This window comes from Mustela nigripes, chromosome 5 (genome assembly GCF_022355385.1).
Source record: "Mustela nigripes isolate SB6536 chromosome 5, MUSNIG.SB6536, whole genome shotgun sequence".
Lineage (NCBI taxonomy): Eukaryota > Metazoa > Chordata > Mammalia > Carnivora > Mustelidae > Mustela > Mustela nigripes.
This window is the reverse complement of record NC_081561.1, coordinates 134,767,576-134,782,811: the sequence shown is the minus strand read 5'-3', so window position 1 is coordinate 134,782,811 and position 15,236 is coordinate 134,767,576. Positions and strand designations below refer to the sequence as shown.

At 45.9% G+C, this 15,236-nt stretch overlaps 1 protein-coding gene across 2 annotated transcripts in view; it reads right to left on the bottom strand.

Annotated features, from left to right (window-relative positions):
- AKAP12 (A-kinase anchoring protein 12) overlaps nucleotides 1–15,236 on the bottom strand; it is a 101,591-nt gene continuing 86,355 nt past the window's right edge. For both annotated transcript variants that reach the window (XM_059401261.1, XM_059401262.1), the window contains 2 exons: nucleotides 3,399–8,379; nucleotides 1–2,732 (listed from right to left, as the gene is read on the bottom strand). In XM_059401261.1, coding sequence (XP_059257244.1) covers nucleotides 3,407–8,379 — 4,973 coding nt within the window. In that variant the 3' untranslated portion in view covers nucleotides 1–2,732; nucleotides 3,399–3,406. The remainder of the gene's footprint in view (nucleotides 2,733–3,398; nucleotides 8,380–15,236) is intronic.

The following is a 15,236-nucleotide window of genomic DNA, read 5'->3' as shown; positions in this document are numbered from 1 at the left end:
GAAAATCCAGGGCATTTAATTAGGTCGCATTTTATTTAGATAAATGAAAATCTGCCCCCCAAACAGAACTAGGAATCAAATATTTTCTCAGGTTAAAAGAAACTCGCTATGCTTGAAGCTTACACTGAAAGCTAAAATTTCCAGCCCTTGACTATTTGTAGCTCCAAACACCAAAGGAAAATACGGGAAACACAGTATGTGTTAACAGAGAGGCAACTCAGGTGTACCATTAGCAAAATAACCTGAGGGGAAACATTTTACGTTCCCCAATTATAAGAAGTGGTGAGAGTTTACAAGTCTTGCATTGCGTCCTACTGTACATGGCTCTACAGTAATGCCAAAAGTAGCAAAATATAGGCACTTGCTCCAACTTCTGCAGTTTACATTTCGCTGGTACGTACTTCATAAATCAACAGCAGCTTTAGAATTGTAATACAGGATTCTATGTCATGCTACTGTTAATAGCATTCCTCCGGCTAATAGAAGTGTTGCTTAACAGATATAGGTCTAGAACTCGTACAGAGATAATCCGAGGCACATCCAGATAAAGGAGTATGAAAAGTACAGTCATGAAGCAACCACTGCTGGAAAACCAGAATGACTTGGCCACAGGTGCTCCGGGAAGAGCAAACCCAAATAGAATGGAGTGGGAGGGGGTTAAAAAAAAAAAAATCCAAGTTAATCACTTGACTACATAAAGCCTTAATCAGTTCAAAGTGAAGCGTCTCGTGCCATAGAGATGAAGTCAGTGTTTGACCCATCAGGAGCCCCTTACAGATTGCTTGCTCTCATCTCCAGTGCCTCTTGGTTGATCTTCAAAAATTGGCATCAGCACTTGGATTTTTTTAAGTCTCTAAGTTGGCAAAGAATTATTTAGATCAGAGGGTTGTTTTTTTTAAATTTGGGGGTTTTAAGTTTCATAATGATGTTCAGATGACTATTATATAGGAGAATAACTCCTTAAAGAATATTAAGTATTTCTCAGCTACAATGTCATACACTGTTAATCATGAGGTGTCTCATGATATGATATGGTCCCCCCTTTTTTTGGTCATCAGGTTTGTTGATCTAAGATCAACTACTTTCTAATTCTAACAACCTATGTTCCTTCTGCCAAACTTGTCTTCCTAGAACATCTAGAATAAAATCATTAACTAGCAGTCATAATTTCAGTTTGCAAACCAGAGTTCTGAGTTTGAGTGCAATTTAAGATGCACATGCACACGACACAGCTAACTGTGGCCAAAGTCTGACAAAGTCTTTTACATATTGGCATAAATTAAGAATCATTTTGATATTTAAAAAAAATACTCAAATCACCTATTGGGCAAGGCATTTTTACTATTAAGCCTTCTTAAAAATTTCTTTCTTGATGTTTCTCATTAAAACCCAGAATGATGAAAGAAAACGGACTTTTCCAGGAAGGCACCACCAGATGGTAGCACTGTATCAGTCCTGTCCATCTCAAAAGCTCCTGGTTGACCTGCAACTGATGCCTCTCTGCTGGAGTTCCTCTGAACATTACCTCAAAGCAGTATCCAGTGGTGATACCATGTAGTGACCACACTGGAAACTTCTACCTTAGCTGCTTTTAGATCTCAACAAACATGCCCCAGGTTTCCTAGTATCTAATAAAACCAGCAAATCTACGTGAAGCAAATATTTTATTTAAATCGGTTGTCAAATCACAGTTTATCCAAATGAACATAATGCAACATTGTCCTTTAAAGAGTGGGCACAGATATGGCACAGACACAATCCAGGACCTACCAAAATACCAGTCATCAAGAACCTGACTTTCCTTCACGCTGTGTGTGAATGTCGTCCAGCACAGAAGAGTAGAATCAAAACCTTAAAACAGCCAACTGTTTTCTTGACAAGATGAAAAACGTTTCTCACTACCTTGCCTCAGGATTTCAGCACACTCCTCTCTCCAAACAGCCACAACAATTCAGAGAAAAGGCTTAGAGTGAATTCGCTACTGGAAAAAACAAACAAACAAACAAACAAACAAAAAACTCCCTTCCAACCCCCACTGGGCTGGAAAGAAATTTCACAGTAACAATGGAACATTCTGTATGTTTCCCCTCCCCCACCCCAAAAAGGCTTTTTATTTTTAGCACACTGTGCCTAATAGGAAAGTGACCCATTTTAGAGCGGTATGAAACATGGACCCTACTCCTTAGTAGATTTTAAAGTATGAACTATAGCTTCTGATCAGGAACGTTGTCTCTAGGGAGTTGTTCTCACGACTTCCCCAGACTTGACCGCGGCTGCATGGCTGCTTGGCCCGCCTTATCCTGGGCGACACAAAAGGAATGTACCATCCTGCACATTTCCTTAATCATTAAGAAAAAAAAATATACAATAGATACAGAAGGAGGGTTACTTAAAACATACATATAAATACATAAAGGAAGATACTCCAGTTTGAGAAGCAGAACCAGGTTTGGCCAACTCCAGTTCCGAGTTAAGAATTCAGGACCTTCAATCAGAAACATTGGAACAGGGTATCAGGGCAAAGTGAGGGGGGAGGCCCTGCGAGGAGGAAGTGTTAGATGGCTCTAGCTCCCGATGCAGCCTCAGGATTGTCAGGGGCTCCAGAAAGGTCAGTCCAGGGACCTGTTCTTCGGTTTTGAGTCTGGAACACTGGTCTCGAGTCTCGACAGCAGCATCCATCGCCTCCTACTGCTCGTCTTCACATTCTGGTCTTGCAAACACGTGGGCTGGACCTGGAGAAGGAAGGAAGAATGCAAAGTCAGTCAAGGTCTTCTCCTCCCTCGTTCGTTCCAGGAGCAGCAGAAGCCCTTAGAGCAGAGCGCCGCCCCCCAAAAAGCAAGTGGGTCAGGACTGTGGCAGTTCAGACTGGGCCACCCCAAAACTTGGGGGCTGTGGCTCCCTAGCACCAACATTTGGGCCCATCACACACATTGGGAAATTTTTTAAATGCCTGTTCCTACTGATGGGGGAACATTTTTTTTTTTTTTTTTTCCTTGAGAGCTATCAACTACAATTTCAGGCTGTAGGACAGCAACTCACCATGAACTTCTGCTTATAAAGAAAAATTCAATGGGCGCACAACCGGTTTCTTAAGCCTTTGAGCCACACACACACATGCACGCTTGTGCACACACACATGACCCCTCACTTTCTTTGAAAGCAGGCACGTGGGTGGAGAATGAGTTCATTGTTTTCGTGACATCAGTTAAGCCTGAATGGCAGCAGGTCAGTGAGGGGAAAAAAGGAAGGGAACCAGGATCTCCTTGACTGTTCCTTGCCCAACTAAAGGATCTGCCTACAGTCACAATGACTCAAACTCCTGCTTCCCTTCTAACAAATATGCCATCACATGGCAAGAAAAGAGGAAAAGACTGTTTTAGAAGACGAAACTTGCTTACATGACGTTTTAGGATCCCGTGGGTTCGGATTTTGTCGGTTCTCCCTCCTGTTTCTGAGTGTCGTCCTGCGTTTCGGTTTTGATCTCTTCTTCTAACTCGCTGTGGACTTTTCCTTCTGGAAATTCTACTTCCTGGCCACCTTCCTTCTCCTTCAGTGTTGGTCCATCTGTGTCTGGGGACTCTTTGCTCAAGCCTCCTAGGGCCGTCACACCTTCCAGGGCTGAGTGCTGGTTTTCCAGCTCAACAACATGACCTTTTTCATCTTCTTGGGGTTCAGAGAGGGACCCCTCTAACTTTTCTTCTAAGCTGGCACGATCACCATCTTCTGCAACAGACTCGGTCCCGGTTGCTTCTTTCTTTTCCTCCGACAGGAGAACTGCCTCTTCGAGCTGCTGGTCATTTATGCTGGAAGGTTCTACCTCAACACTTGCCACCTCAACTGAAGCTTCACTCACAGCTTCGCACACGTCGGAATGGGTCTGTTCCCCGGCGGTGAGCGTGGCTTCTCCGTTGGCCATCACAGCTTGAGTTCCATCCCGTGCAGTGGCCCGTGGCTCCCCTTCTTCGGTCTCAGGGTGCACCCTCCCCTCCGGGGCGTCGGCGATCATCGGCGGGGCCTGTGTCTGGATATCAGCGGCTGTTTCTTCCGAGCTCACTAACTGGTCAACAACCGTCTGGATTACATTTTGTACAAGTTTACTGCTCTCAGTCTCAAGTTTCAAAATCTCGGTTTCAGCCTTTCCATCTTCCTTTCTTGTTTCACTCCCTTGGACTTCTGGACCAGCACTGGGCGCGCCCTCTTCCTCCGGGGACGGTCTCCGGGGTGGGCTTTTCTCTCCTTCCAGGTCAGCACCAATGCCTCCTTCAGGCGCAGCCACTGTGGTCACGGGTGCTGACTCCGGCTGAGCCTCAGTCCCTGTGGGCGCCTCGATGTCCCCTGGCTGGGCGGTCAAGTCTTTATCTTTTTCGGAGGATTCTTCTTCGGGTACTAACTGTGTGTCTGCAGATTCCCGAGTTTCCGTGGTTTCTACAATCTTAGTTTCTTCTAAGACCTTCTCCTCCACTGCTGCAGCTGCTGGAGTTAATGACACCTCTGGGGTCTGGACCTGAACTTCTGTGCATACCACTTCCTCCTGCACTGGCCGGGGAGAACTTTCCGAAGCGGTAACCTCCTCTTCCCCGTGGAGGATGGCCACGCCGTCTGTCTGCTCCAGGTGCTTACGAAGCTCCTCAGATGTGGTCACAGCTGGTTTTTGCTCGAGTTCCTCTTGAGTGGCTTGAGCTGGCTCTCCTTCCATCTCCTCCCTTTCTCCTTGAACTTCCACCTCTTCCTGCACTGGGGTGGGAGATGGTGTAGGGCTGTGGACTTCGGTGTCGTCATCCTTTTGAAATTCAGATTCTTCAGGAGCTTCATCTTCAAGGACAACTTCACTTGTTTCCTGACTCCCGGTGGTCTCAAGGTCTGCACCTGCGACAGGGCCTTCGAGAAGCGGTTTCTCTCTGCTCTCCCCACCGGTAAACTGACCTTCCTCTTCAATCGCATCCATCTTTGAAAGAATGGGTATGGTTTCCACCGGTACCTCTTTGTCCATATGTTCTAGAACCTCTTCTGTTTCTGAATGTCCTTTAATTTCTTCCTGGGATGGAAAACTAGCAGGTGTTGGAGGCAGCTGCTCGGGGACAGAAACTGCTTCTGCTTCTGGGACCTGGGAATCTTCGCGCATCTCCAGGATCTGCTCTTGCTGTGTTCCAGGGAGAGCTTCAAGATCTGCTACGGGGGTGCTTCCGTTGGTCTCGCTGTCTGTAAGGGTTTCAGCGGAGTCAGGAGCAACAGCCTGTTCCAGAATCAACTCTGATTTTACCCCAACCAAGGTTTCAGCTTGACAAGTGGTTCTAGGCTCACTGGAGTCCACACTGTCTAGGACTGCAGGAACTTTCTCAAAGCCTTCTGGGGTGGCCTGTACGACTACTTCGGCTTGTGTCAAAGTCTCAGCTTTAGCTTCCTGTGCCTTCACTTCCAACACTCCATCTGCCTCTTTCTTCAGGTCTAGCCCTGGAGCATCCTCTTCGGCTCCATCCAGCTTCTCCAGTATTTTGACTCCTACGTCCCCTGTTGTCTGAATCATGTCTTCTGGCCCTCTACCATCAGGCAGCGGTGATCCTTCTCGAACTTTCTCCGCAACTGCCCGCAGGACCTCTTGAGTCCGCCTCTCTTGGTCTTCCAGGTCTGGCACAGCGCCTTCCACCTCCTGAACGGGTGTTGCTTCCTCTGTGGTTTCTGGAGAGTCGGTGAGCTGAGAAACAGCTGAGACCATGTCAGCGGTCTCTTCAGCCCCAGATGCTTCTGCGGCTTCTTCAGCACAAAATGCCTCTGCACCTTCTGCAGCTGTCACGGCCTCCGAAGTTAATTCCGCCTCGCTCACGACCGTGTCATCAGTGGCATCTTGGCCCTCTGGCAGAGTTTTGGTAACAACGGAGGTTTCTTCTGCAAGGACCTCTCCTTCAAGTACCTCCCCAGTTAGGGGTTTGGCTTCCTCCTCTGTTTCTTCAAGAGTTTCTGTCACCGAAGCGGATATCCAAGACGGCGACCTCTCTTCGACACTGCTAACAGCCCTGGCCCCGTCGAGGACAGTCACCTTCACGCCGTGAACCAGATTCGTACTGAGCTCTTCCGACACAGAAACAGCTACCTGCTGCTCAGGCTTCTCCTCGCTTTTTTGGGCTTGCTGAGCTTCGATTTTCTCCCTTTCCACCGCGTCATACTCGGACAGAGGTACCACGGCCGGGACATCGGAGTCATCTTCGTTGACCTCTGGCGGCCCCGCATCTTCAGCCGTGGCGTGTTCTGCTTTCCCGTCTGACCTTTTCTTCCTTCGTCCGGGAATAAATTTCTTAATGGAAACCCAAGACTCTTCTTTCCCAGGCTCAGCATCTGACGTGGAATGTTCTCCAACAGACCCAGGTACAGCATCTTCGCTTTTCTCTTCCAGTTTCGACTTCGATTTTTTCCTTGGAGTAACTAATCTTTTAAAGGACTCCCAGGTGGAAACCCCCTCTCCTTCGGTGGGGCTGCCAGCTTGCTCAGGTGAGGGGCTGCCCGGCCCTTGATCCTGTTCCTGAGAACTGGCAAGCGCAGCGTCCGGTCCGGTTTCTTTGTCTTTTCCTGCATCATCTGGTTTCTGGCCGTCTCCTCCCATCGTTTTCGGTTCCCCTTCATCATCGGAAGATGATGCTTTTCTCGCTCTTTTCTTGGATGATCCCACACAAATCAAAGCTTCCCAAGATACTGAGGTATCGACCCGGCGCTTGGGTTCTTCCGGCTTCTGCTCTTCTCCACTTCCCTTGGCTTCTTCCTGCATCTCGGAGGCCGCGCTCTCCGTGGAAGACAAGGTGGCGCTCTTGACTTTCTCCAACTCGTCTTCTTTGTCACTTTCAGAAAGCCTTCTAACACGTTTCTTGGGCGTCACCATCTTTTTGAAAGATGCCCAGGGAGTAACACCTTCTCTCTTCTTCTCCCCGTCGGAGGTAGTCCCTTCCTCAGCCTCCCTGTCCTGCTGTGTGTCCGCGAGGCCTTTCTCTAGACACGCCATCTCCTCCGGTTCCTCCGGGGACGAGGCAGAGCTCTCGCCCTTCTGTTCATCTGCACTGTCCGGAGACTCCGCTGCGACCTGGTGGTGCTCCCCCGACTCTTCATCCCCTCCTCCTCCTCTCTTCCCTTTCTGTTTCTTTCCAGAAAGCTTTTTTAAGCCAGTGCTGGTAAAAAGTTTCTTTAAAGGGCTTCCTTGCACCTTCATTCTCTCTTGGGAGGACAGCATGTCTGCCTCACTTACGACGCCCTCTGGGTGTGCAGAGGGCGCTTTCTCCTCGGGGCTCAGGTCGGCCGGCTGGGGGTGGTCCCCTCCGGGGGTACACATTTCTTTCATCTTCCCCGGCTCCTCAGGAGGCTCGGCTTTCTCGAGCTCAGCCTGGGAGTCTACCCCTTTCTCAGACGGCAAGGGCTCCACTGCTGCTTCTCCCTCAGCCTTCTCCTCTTCTGTCTTCTTCTCTGGCATCCTAACGTGGACTTCGGCAACAATCTCTACCTTATCATCAAATACTTCTGTGGCTAAAGGGGCGGGTCTCTCTTCGGGGGGTCCCTGCACTTGATCTTCAGAGGGCAGCTCTACTTTTTCAAATTCCGCGGACAGTCTGGCAGCGTCAATGCTCTCGGCGATCTCCTGGGGGCCCTCTTGCTCAGAAGCTGCCACTTTCTCTGAGGTATCTTCTGTCTTTTCCTGTTCCTGCGTGTCTCCTTTTTCAGGCTCTTGGTCCTTTTTCTTCTCTGAAGCTTCCAGCTCCTCCTCCTTCGGCTTCCTGAAACTGGTCTTTTTTCTCCAGCCAGCCCAACCTTGCGTGAAGAACTTTTTGAAGGGTGATGCTGTTTCGCTGGCCACCGGACTAGCTGGAGACTCTGGAGATTTGGTGGGTTCTTTTTGTTTATCTTCCCCGTCCTCTTTGCCTTCCTCTGCTGCTTGACCAGACTCAGCCTGGAGAGAAATCTCTGTGTTGCTTGGCTCATGCTTAAGGGTTTCTTCGGGTTTCTCTGTGGATTGTTTTAATTCACTGTCTTTGGCTGTTGCCTCTCCGGTCTCCTGGCTGGGTTCCTGGTGGTCACCAGCCCCGTCTGCTGCTCCTGATCCTTCCCCTTCATCTTTTTTGACAGTGAGTAGCTGCACAGTGTCGGACTTCTCGGTCTTATCCTTTTTGACAGTGAATTTAAAGCCAACAAACTTAAACACCTTCTTAAATCCAACATCATTAGCCTGGGAATCAGCAGGTTGTATCAGCTCTTCTAAATTGCTTTCTGAAGAAGGAATCTGGTCGATGATTTCAGGCATTTCCTCCTGCCCATCCTTTGCTAGGTCTTGAGCGACCACGGAGCCAGCAGCCATCACCTTATCTGAGGCTCTTTCATTCACATCTTCAGACTCCCTCTGTCCAACTACAGAAAAAGGAGAGTGGTGGAGAAGAATAGAATTATTACAGTTCAGAAAAATCATACATGTGTTAAAAAACATAACCAAGTAATACTTTATTTAATCTCAGGCAATTTCATGATAGGCTAACAGTCTTCTCAGTATTTGTAAATCTCAGTCCATGAGACAGCATCTGCTTCTTTCAAATGACTTTTAAAAATTCAGGTTTAAAGATACTACTCTGCTCCTTCTGTTCCCTGTGAAAGCGAAGTTTACACACCCAAGTACCAGAATACTAGTTATATATAAGTAGCTGCAACATCATTAAAGTGGGACAAGCAGATTCTGTTGCAACAGAGAATGGATCAATCATCACACCCACGACAGAATCCAACCCATTTTAGAAAAATAAGCTAAATGGCAACAAAAGAATCTAGACAAATCTCAAGTTGAGGTATTCTATGTGACAACTAGCTGGCGCTTTCTTTGAATAAGTCCCCAAAAATGGACTGGAAGCTGCATGGGGAAATTCCAGACTAGGGAAGGGCAAGTACAAGGAACAATTTATCTCGACAGATGGGAAGTGCTCAATAATGTAACACAGAATGTGAAAAATGGTGTTGTACACCCGAAGCTAAAGTAATGTGGGTCGACCAAACTCAAATAAAAAACAAAACGAAACAAAATAAAAAGAAGGAAAGGTGGTGCTCACAAGCTGAGAGGTGTGACAGAGGGACACAGGAGTTAGCTTGAAGGGGTCTCTTGCTGGACCAACACTGAAGCGTAAGAAATATGATGAGAAGGATGGGGTACAAAACACTGAACAAGAAAAGAATCCATGAATCACAAGTGATACTAAAAAAGTAAAATAGGGAACAGGGAATACTTCTTCATGAAAAGTGCCAATCAATAATAAATTTAGATATAATTTCTACTTTGATCTACAGTCACTCATTAGAATTTCAAAATTCTACCGCATCAACCCCATCAAGATTCACACTGTTAAGGATGAGTTAACAAAAATGTTTCTTTTATAGCCGGTTACATAGGCTCCTTCTAGACCATGGTCAACAGCTGTTTGGCCGTGAAAACGTTGAGCATTACAGTCTTTGAAGAAGTGACTGTGTCCCCTCATCCAGTATGATCCACTTACATGAAATTAACGTAAGTGGATTTTCTTTTATTTCTTTGGGGAGGAAAAGCCATGTTTTAGTTCAGTTCATCAACTGGGTCCACCGACCTGAACTTTTCCAATGCTCAGAATAAAGTAAAAAATCATTTCTCATTATGTTCAATATAAAATAATACACAACACCATTTTCATGGCCAAGTGTGGTTACAAGAAGTTTTACTGTTTTGAATGCAGCTGGGACTGAATAAATATGGAACTAGTCATATCACCATTAAAACCAGCCATTCGGAGGCACCTGGGTGGCTCAGTGTTAAGCCTCTGCCTTCGGCTCAGGTCATGATCCCAGGGTCCTGGGATCGAGCCCCACATCTATGCTCAGCAGGGAGCCTGCTTCCCTCTTTCTCTCCACCTGCCTCTCTGCCTGCTTGTGCTCTGTCAAATAAATAAAATATTTTTCTTAAAAAACAAAACAAAACAACAACAACAAAAAAACACCCAGCCATTCAGAAGCAAAAGAAAAAGACAGGAGTTAGAGGAGAAGTTTTTATAGAAAGGACTTGAACGCAGAGCAAGGAAATTATCTGATTTGCAGTAACTTAAACGGTCATGTTATTTGAAAAAGCTTAGTTATCTGCCATCAGATTAAGAAAACTGCTCTTTGCCAGTATCTTTGTAGTAACTCCTTCAGTCAAAAATCCAGAAATGCTAAAACCATTGGGTGAAAGGTTGTCAGGAACCTGTAGTTTTAGAGTATGGACACACAGATCAAAAGGAAAGCCTGCCTTTAGAGTGGAGAAATCTCCAAGTACCACCTTAAACATCCCCACTAACGGAACAAAACTATCATTGTGCTTTCTGATGTGAAGCACTGAGAAGGCCAATAAATCACTTCTAAGTACTCCTGCCAAAAATGCTTAATGGAATCTTAACTGTGAGGAAACTATCAGATGAATCAATGAAGGATATTCAGTACAACATCTAGCTTGGCAGCTATGTCAATGTCAGAATGTACGAAAGTCCAACAAAAACCCAAGTAGACTGTCTGCAAGCAACTTGCAAACAGTTTAAGGAGAGAGAGGAGGGCGGGCAGGAGAGACTGTGCTAGACTCTACGTAACTGCTAATTAGGTCACGTGTATATGACTTTATTCTATTTGTCTACAGTTTTGAAATATAAAATATCATTGAGGGTTTAAACAAGCAAAATCAATGTAATTTGATAAAGGAAGGAGATACTGTGCTAAATTAATAATCTTAAGAAGCATAACAGTAAGATCTACCGGGCACAATCCTAGACTGGTTATTGGTTAGGGCAAACTAGCCAAAGGAGATTTTTGGCTTTTTTAGGAAAATATAACTGAGTATGATTTAGGATGAGATGAGATGAACTTTTCCTGAAAGCAAGAGCTGAGGTTTGACTTAAAAAAAAAAAAAAAAAAAAAAAGGCGAATTACCAAACAGTATATATAGTGTGATAGTGTGATTCCGATTTGGTCCCCTCCGCTGTTACCAAACCCCCTACACCCCAGCAAACACACACCCCTCACATGATCTCTGGGGAATATAAATGTGATTTTTAAGAAAAAATTTTTTAAAATATTTTTGAAAGATTTATTTCTTGTGAAAGAGAGAGTGAGCAAGTTAACAGAGCAGGTGGGGAGGAAAGAGGAGGGAATGATCTCAAACAGACTTCCCAGGGCACAGGACCCAAGGTGAGGCTTAATACTACCAACCCAAGACCACAACCTGAGCCAAAATCAAGAGCTGGATGCCCAACCAACTGAGCCACCCAGGCATCCTCTGATATATTTTAGTTTTACTTCTATAAATCAAAGTCAATTAAAATGGACACAGAAAAGGTCTTTTTTAAGATGTTATTTATGTATTTATTTGACAGACAAGAGATCACAGGTAGGCAGAGAGAGAGCGGGGGAAGCAGGCTCCGTGCTGAGCAGCGAGCCTGATGTGGGGGCTCAATCCCAGGACCCTGAGATCATGACCTGAGCTAAAGGCAGAGGCTTTAACCCACTGAGCCACCCAGGTACCACCAGAAAAGGTCTTAATACCCACAGCGTAAAATGAAGCTTAATAATTATAAACAATACCCATACCAATACTTAGAATATATCCATACATATACATACATATATGAAATAGATATATTTGTAAATACATATGCAGCATGGTCCTCATGGGCTCAGTTTGCTTGAGAGCCTCACTCCCTCTCCCTCTGCCCTCCCTCTGGCTCATACTCTCTCTCCAATAAATAATTTTTAAAATTTGTTAATTTCCCTCATTATAAAAGTACATTCATTAAAAAAAAAAAAACCTTTCCCTGAATTCTTTTAATGTAACACAAGAGATGTAACTTTTTTTTTAGACTATTTATTGACCGATAAGAGTGAGAGAGAAAGCTCAAAAGCAGGGGGAGTGGCAGGCGGAGGGAAAGGGGTCAACAGGCTCCCCACTGAGCGGAGAGCCCGCCTGGGGGAGGGGAGGCATCCCAGGAACCCCGGGATGATGACCTGAACCAAAGGCAGACGCTTAACCAACTGAGCCACCCAGGCGCTCTGAGATGTGACTCTTTAATTTAAAAAGGCACACGATACCATTGAAACCGCACTAGGGAAAAAGTCAACCCCCAATGATACACTGCACACTAGTACAATTTTGCTGAAAACGTACACAGATAGAAATGAAATTTCCTGCCAGCAGGCACGGGAGAAAAACACTCGTTCACTAACCTTTCTCGGCTTCCCTGGACAACGCAGAGACCTTTCGCTCACACAGGGGAGACCACGGGTGTTACGACACACCACTTCCCTCCCCATTTCCCTGCCTGCTCGCAGATCGGTTTCCATCTGAAACACTTTTTCTTCCATTCTGGGGTGACTGGAACGTTGACAGTCACAAGGACAGAGACAAAAACCAACAGCTGCCAACTGGCGGCACCGAGCAGCTGGCGACGCCCCCGCCAGCCCCCCGATGCTGAGACCGGCTCTTGACCCACAGCAGTTTACGGGCAGAACCCATCTCTCTCTCGCTTTTTTTTTTTAATTATTTATTTTTTTGAACTCATCTCTTTAAAGATGAGAAAATTTAAATCCTAACTGGCCAACCAACTGGTCTACAGCTTCTAATGACCGAAGCAGTCCCAGGAGCCAGAATCGTCCAACAACGAGGAGCTGTGGGTGGCCCTCAAAGCCGCCCCGCCCCGCCCCGCCCACCGCGTCCCTGGGCAAACCGCCGCTAGGGGGCGCGCTACTCACGGCAAAGGTTACTCCACCAGGGCATCACGCGCCGCCAGCCGGCAGGGAAGCGCTACAGGGGCCGGGGAGGCCCAAGCTTCTCCCAGCTGCCCCATCGCGCAGGGGACACTGATAGCGCTGACGAGGGCGCCCCCTGGAGGCCACCACGTGCGTCACAGAGGGCACAGCCTCCTCGCGGTCCAGCCGCCCCAGGGCTCTGGCCTCACAAGCCCGCAAGGAAAACGTCCCGAGGGTCCTGTGCATCATCCCAATGGGTCGCTTCAAACGTAAGCGCACTCAAACTCTGAAAATCCTCATGGCTAAAGGACTGGCCGACTGCTAGACCTCCATACTGTCGGCTATCTGAGCTGCCTCTCTGATCTGAACTGTTGGGCAGTCAATTCCAAAATCGCAATGCATAGTGATGGCCAAGGGGATAGTGGGATCCTGCCCACAGCATGGTTCGTTTGGTTGTAAGAACTTAAATTTCTTGAGTTTAAGGACAAGAACTGTGTGCCTCGTGCACGTTCCCATTACAGAGCTCATTCAGAGTCACAATGCCTTGGGCTTGAAGGAAGAATTCACCTTGTCCTTCCAACTGAGGAATAAATGGACTTCAGATAAGGTTATGTGGTTCTTGCACAATGGTACAACCACTTTTGAAGAGAGCTTGGCAGTTCTCCACAGAACTAAACATTTTCTTACCATGATAGCTGCAACCTGCTCCTTGGCACCTCACCCGAGGGAGCTGAAAACACGTCTACACAAAAACCCGCGTATGGATGTTTGTAGCTGTGTTTATGGCTTTATTCATAACTGCACACACTTGGAAACAACCGCAAGATGTTCATTATATAAATGGATGAATAAACTATGGTACATCCAGAAAATGTTGTAACATCATTCAGCGCTAAAGAGAAACTAGCGAAAAGCCATCCAACGATACAGAAGAACCTTAAATGCATTACACTGGGTGAAGGAAGCCTATCTGAAAAGGTTACATACTGTATGATTCCAACCATATGATATTCTGGAAAATGGGCAGAGACAAAAAAAAAAAATCAGTACTGTCAAAGGATCGGGGGAGGGAAGGATGAACACGCAGAGCATGTTAAGATTTTGTGGCAGCAAAACTAGTGAGCCCTCCAACAACATGGGTTTGAACCATGTGGGGCCCCTTATCCATGGATTTTTTCAATAAATACAGCACAATACTGTGTAAGTGTATTTGCTCTTGTGATTTCCTTAATAATATTCTTTTCCTAGCTTACTTTAAGAATAGAGTGGATCATATATATAACACGCAAATATGTTAATCAACTATTTATATTATCAGTAAGCCTTCTAGTCAACCGCAGGCTAATAGTAGGGTTAAGTTTTGCAGGAGTCAAACCTTGCATTTGAATTTTTAACTAGTAGGTCCCTAACCCCATGATGTTCAAGGATCAACTATACACTGTGATACTCTCAGGGAAGATACTTATGATTATTTTATCATTTGTTCAAAACCCACAGAATGTACACCACCAAGAGTGAACCCTAGTATCAACTATGGACTTTAGGTGGTAATGATGCCAATGTAGCTTCATCAAAAATAATAAATTCACCACTCTGGTGTGAAATTTGGTAATAGGAGACACTATTCATGGCAGGGTGGCAAGGAGGCATAGAGAACTCTGTACTTCCAAGTCATTTTGGCTATGAACCTAAAACTGTTCTAAAAAATACAGTCTATTTTCTTTAAATGGTCTCATGACTTGGCCAGTGTCATAGTAGGGGTGTGGCATTTCTGGTGGGCCAAAGGCTGGAGGGGGACCACTAAATAGGAACAAAACAAAGTCAGTCTTTGTAAAAGAGAAATTCCATATACTTACCAAGTGCTATACTTATCTTCCAAAAATTTTAATATTTTGTAATTTGTAACTGCTACTTATGACAAGAAAAAGTATTGAGACAGGTCTACTCCCATTCTTAGATGGAGACAGCACTTAAAATTCAATTTTGGGGTACCTGTGTGGCTCAGTGGGTTAAGCCTCTGCCTTTGGCTCAGGTCGTGATCCCAGGGTCCTGGAATCAAGCCCCGCGTCAGGCTCTCTGCTTGGTGGGGAGTCTGCTTCCCCCCCTCTCTCTGCCTACTTGTGGTCTCTCTCTATGTCAAATAAATAAATAAAATCTTTTTAAAAATTTTTATTTCAGTGTAAAAACGCTGTTTTTGATGACTATAGTCATGCCATTAAAAAAAAAAAAGAAAGAAAGAACATATATATCCTACTCACCCACTCAGAGAGAGTCAAATCATTTGATCACCATTTCCAACCATTATGGTAAAAACTGGGTGAGGCTATGATCTATGGGCGCTAAGTGGGGGATGGGAGAGAGAGCGGGCAGGGTATTTACGTGCTCACTAGCTGTAAGAGTGGGGAGATGGGGCAAAAACTTAACACCAACTTCCATTAGGGCCAGATGCACATTGCGTTTAAAACCTTCACAAGGGACACAGCAGC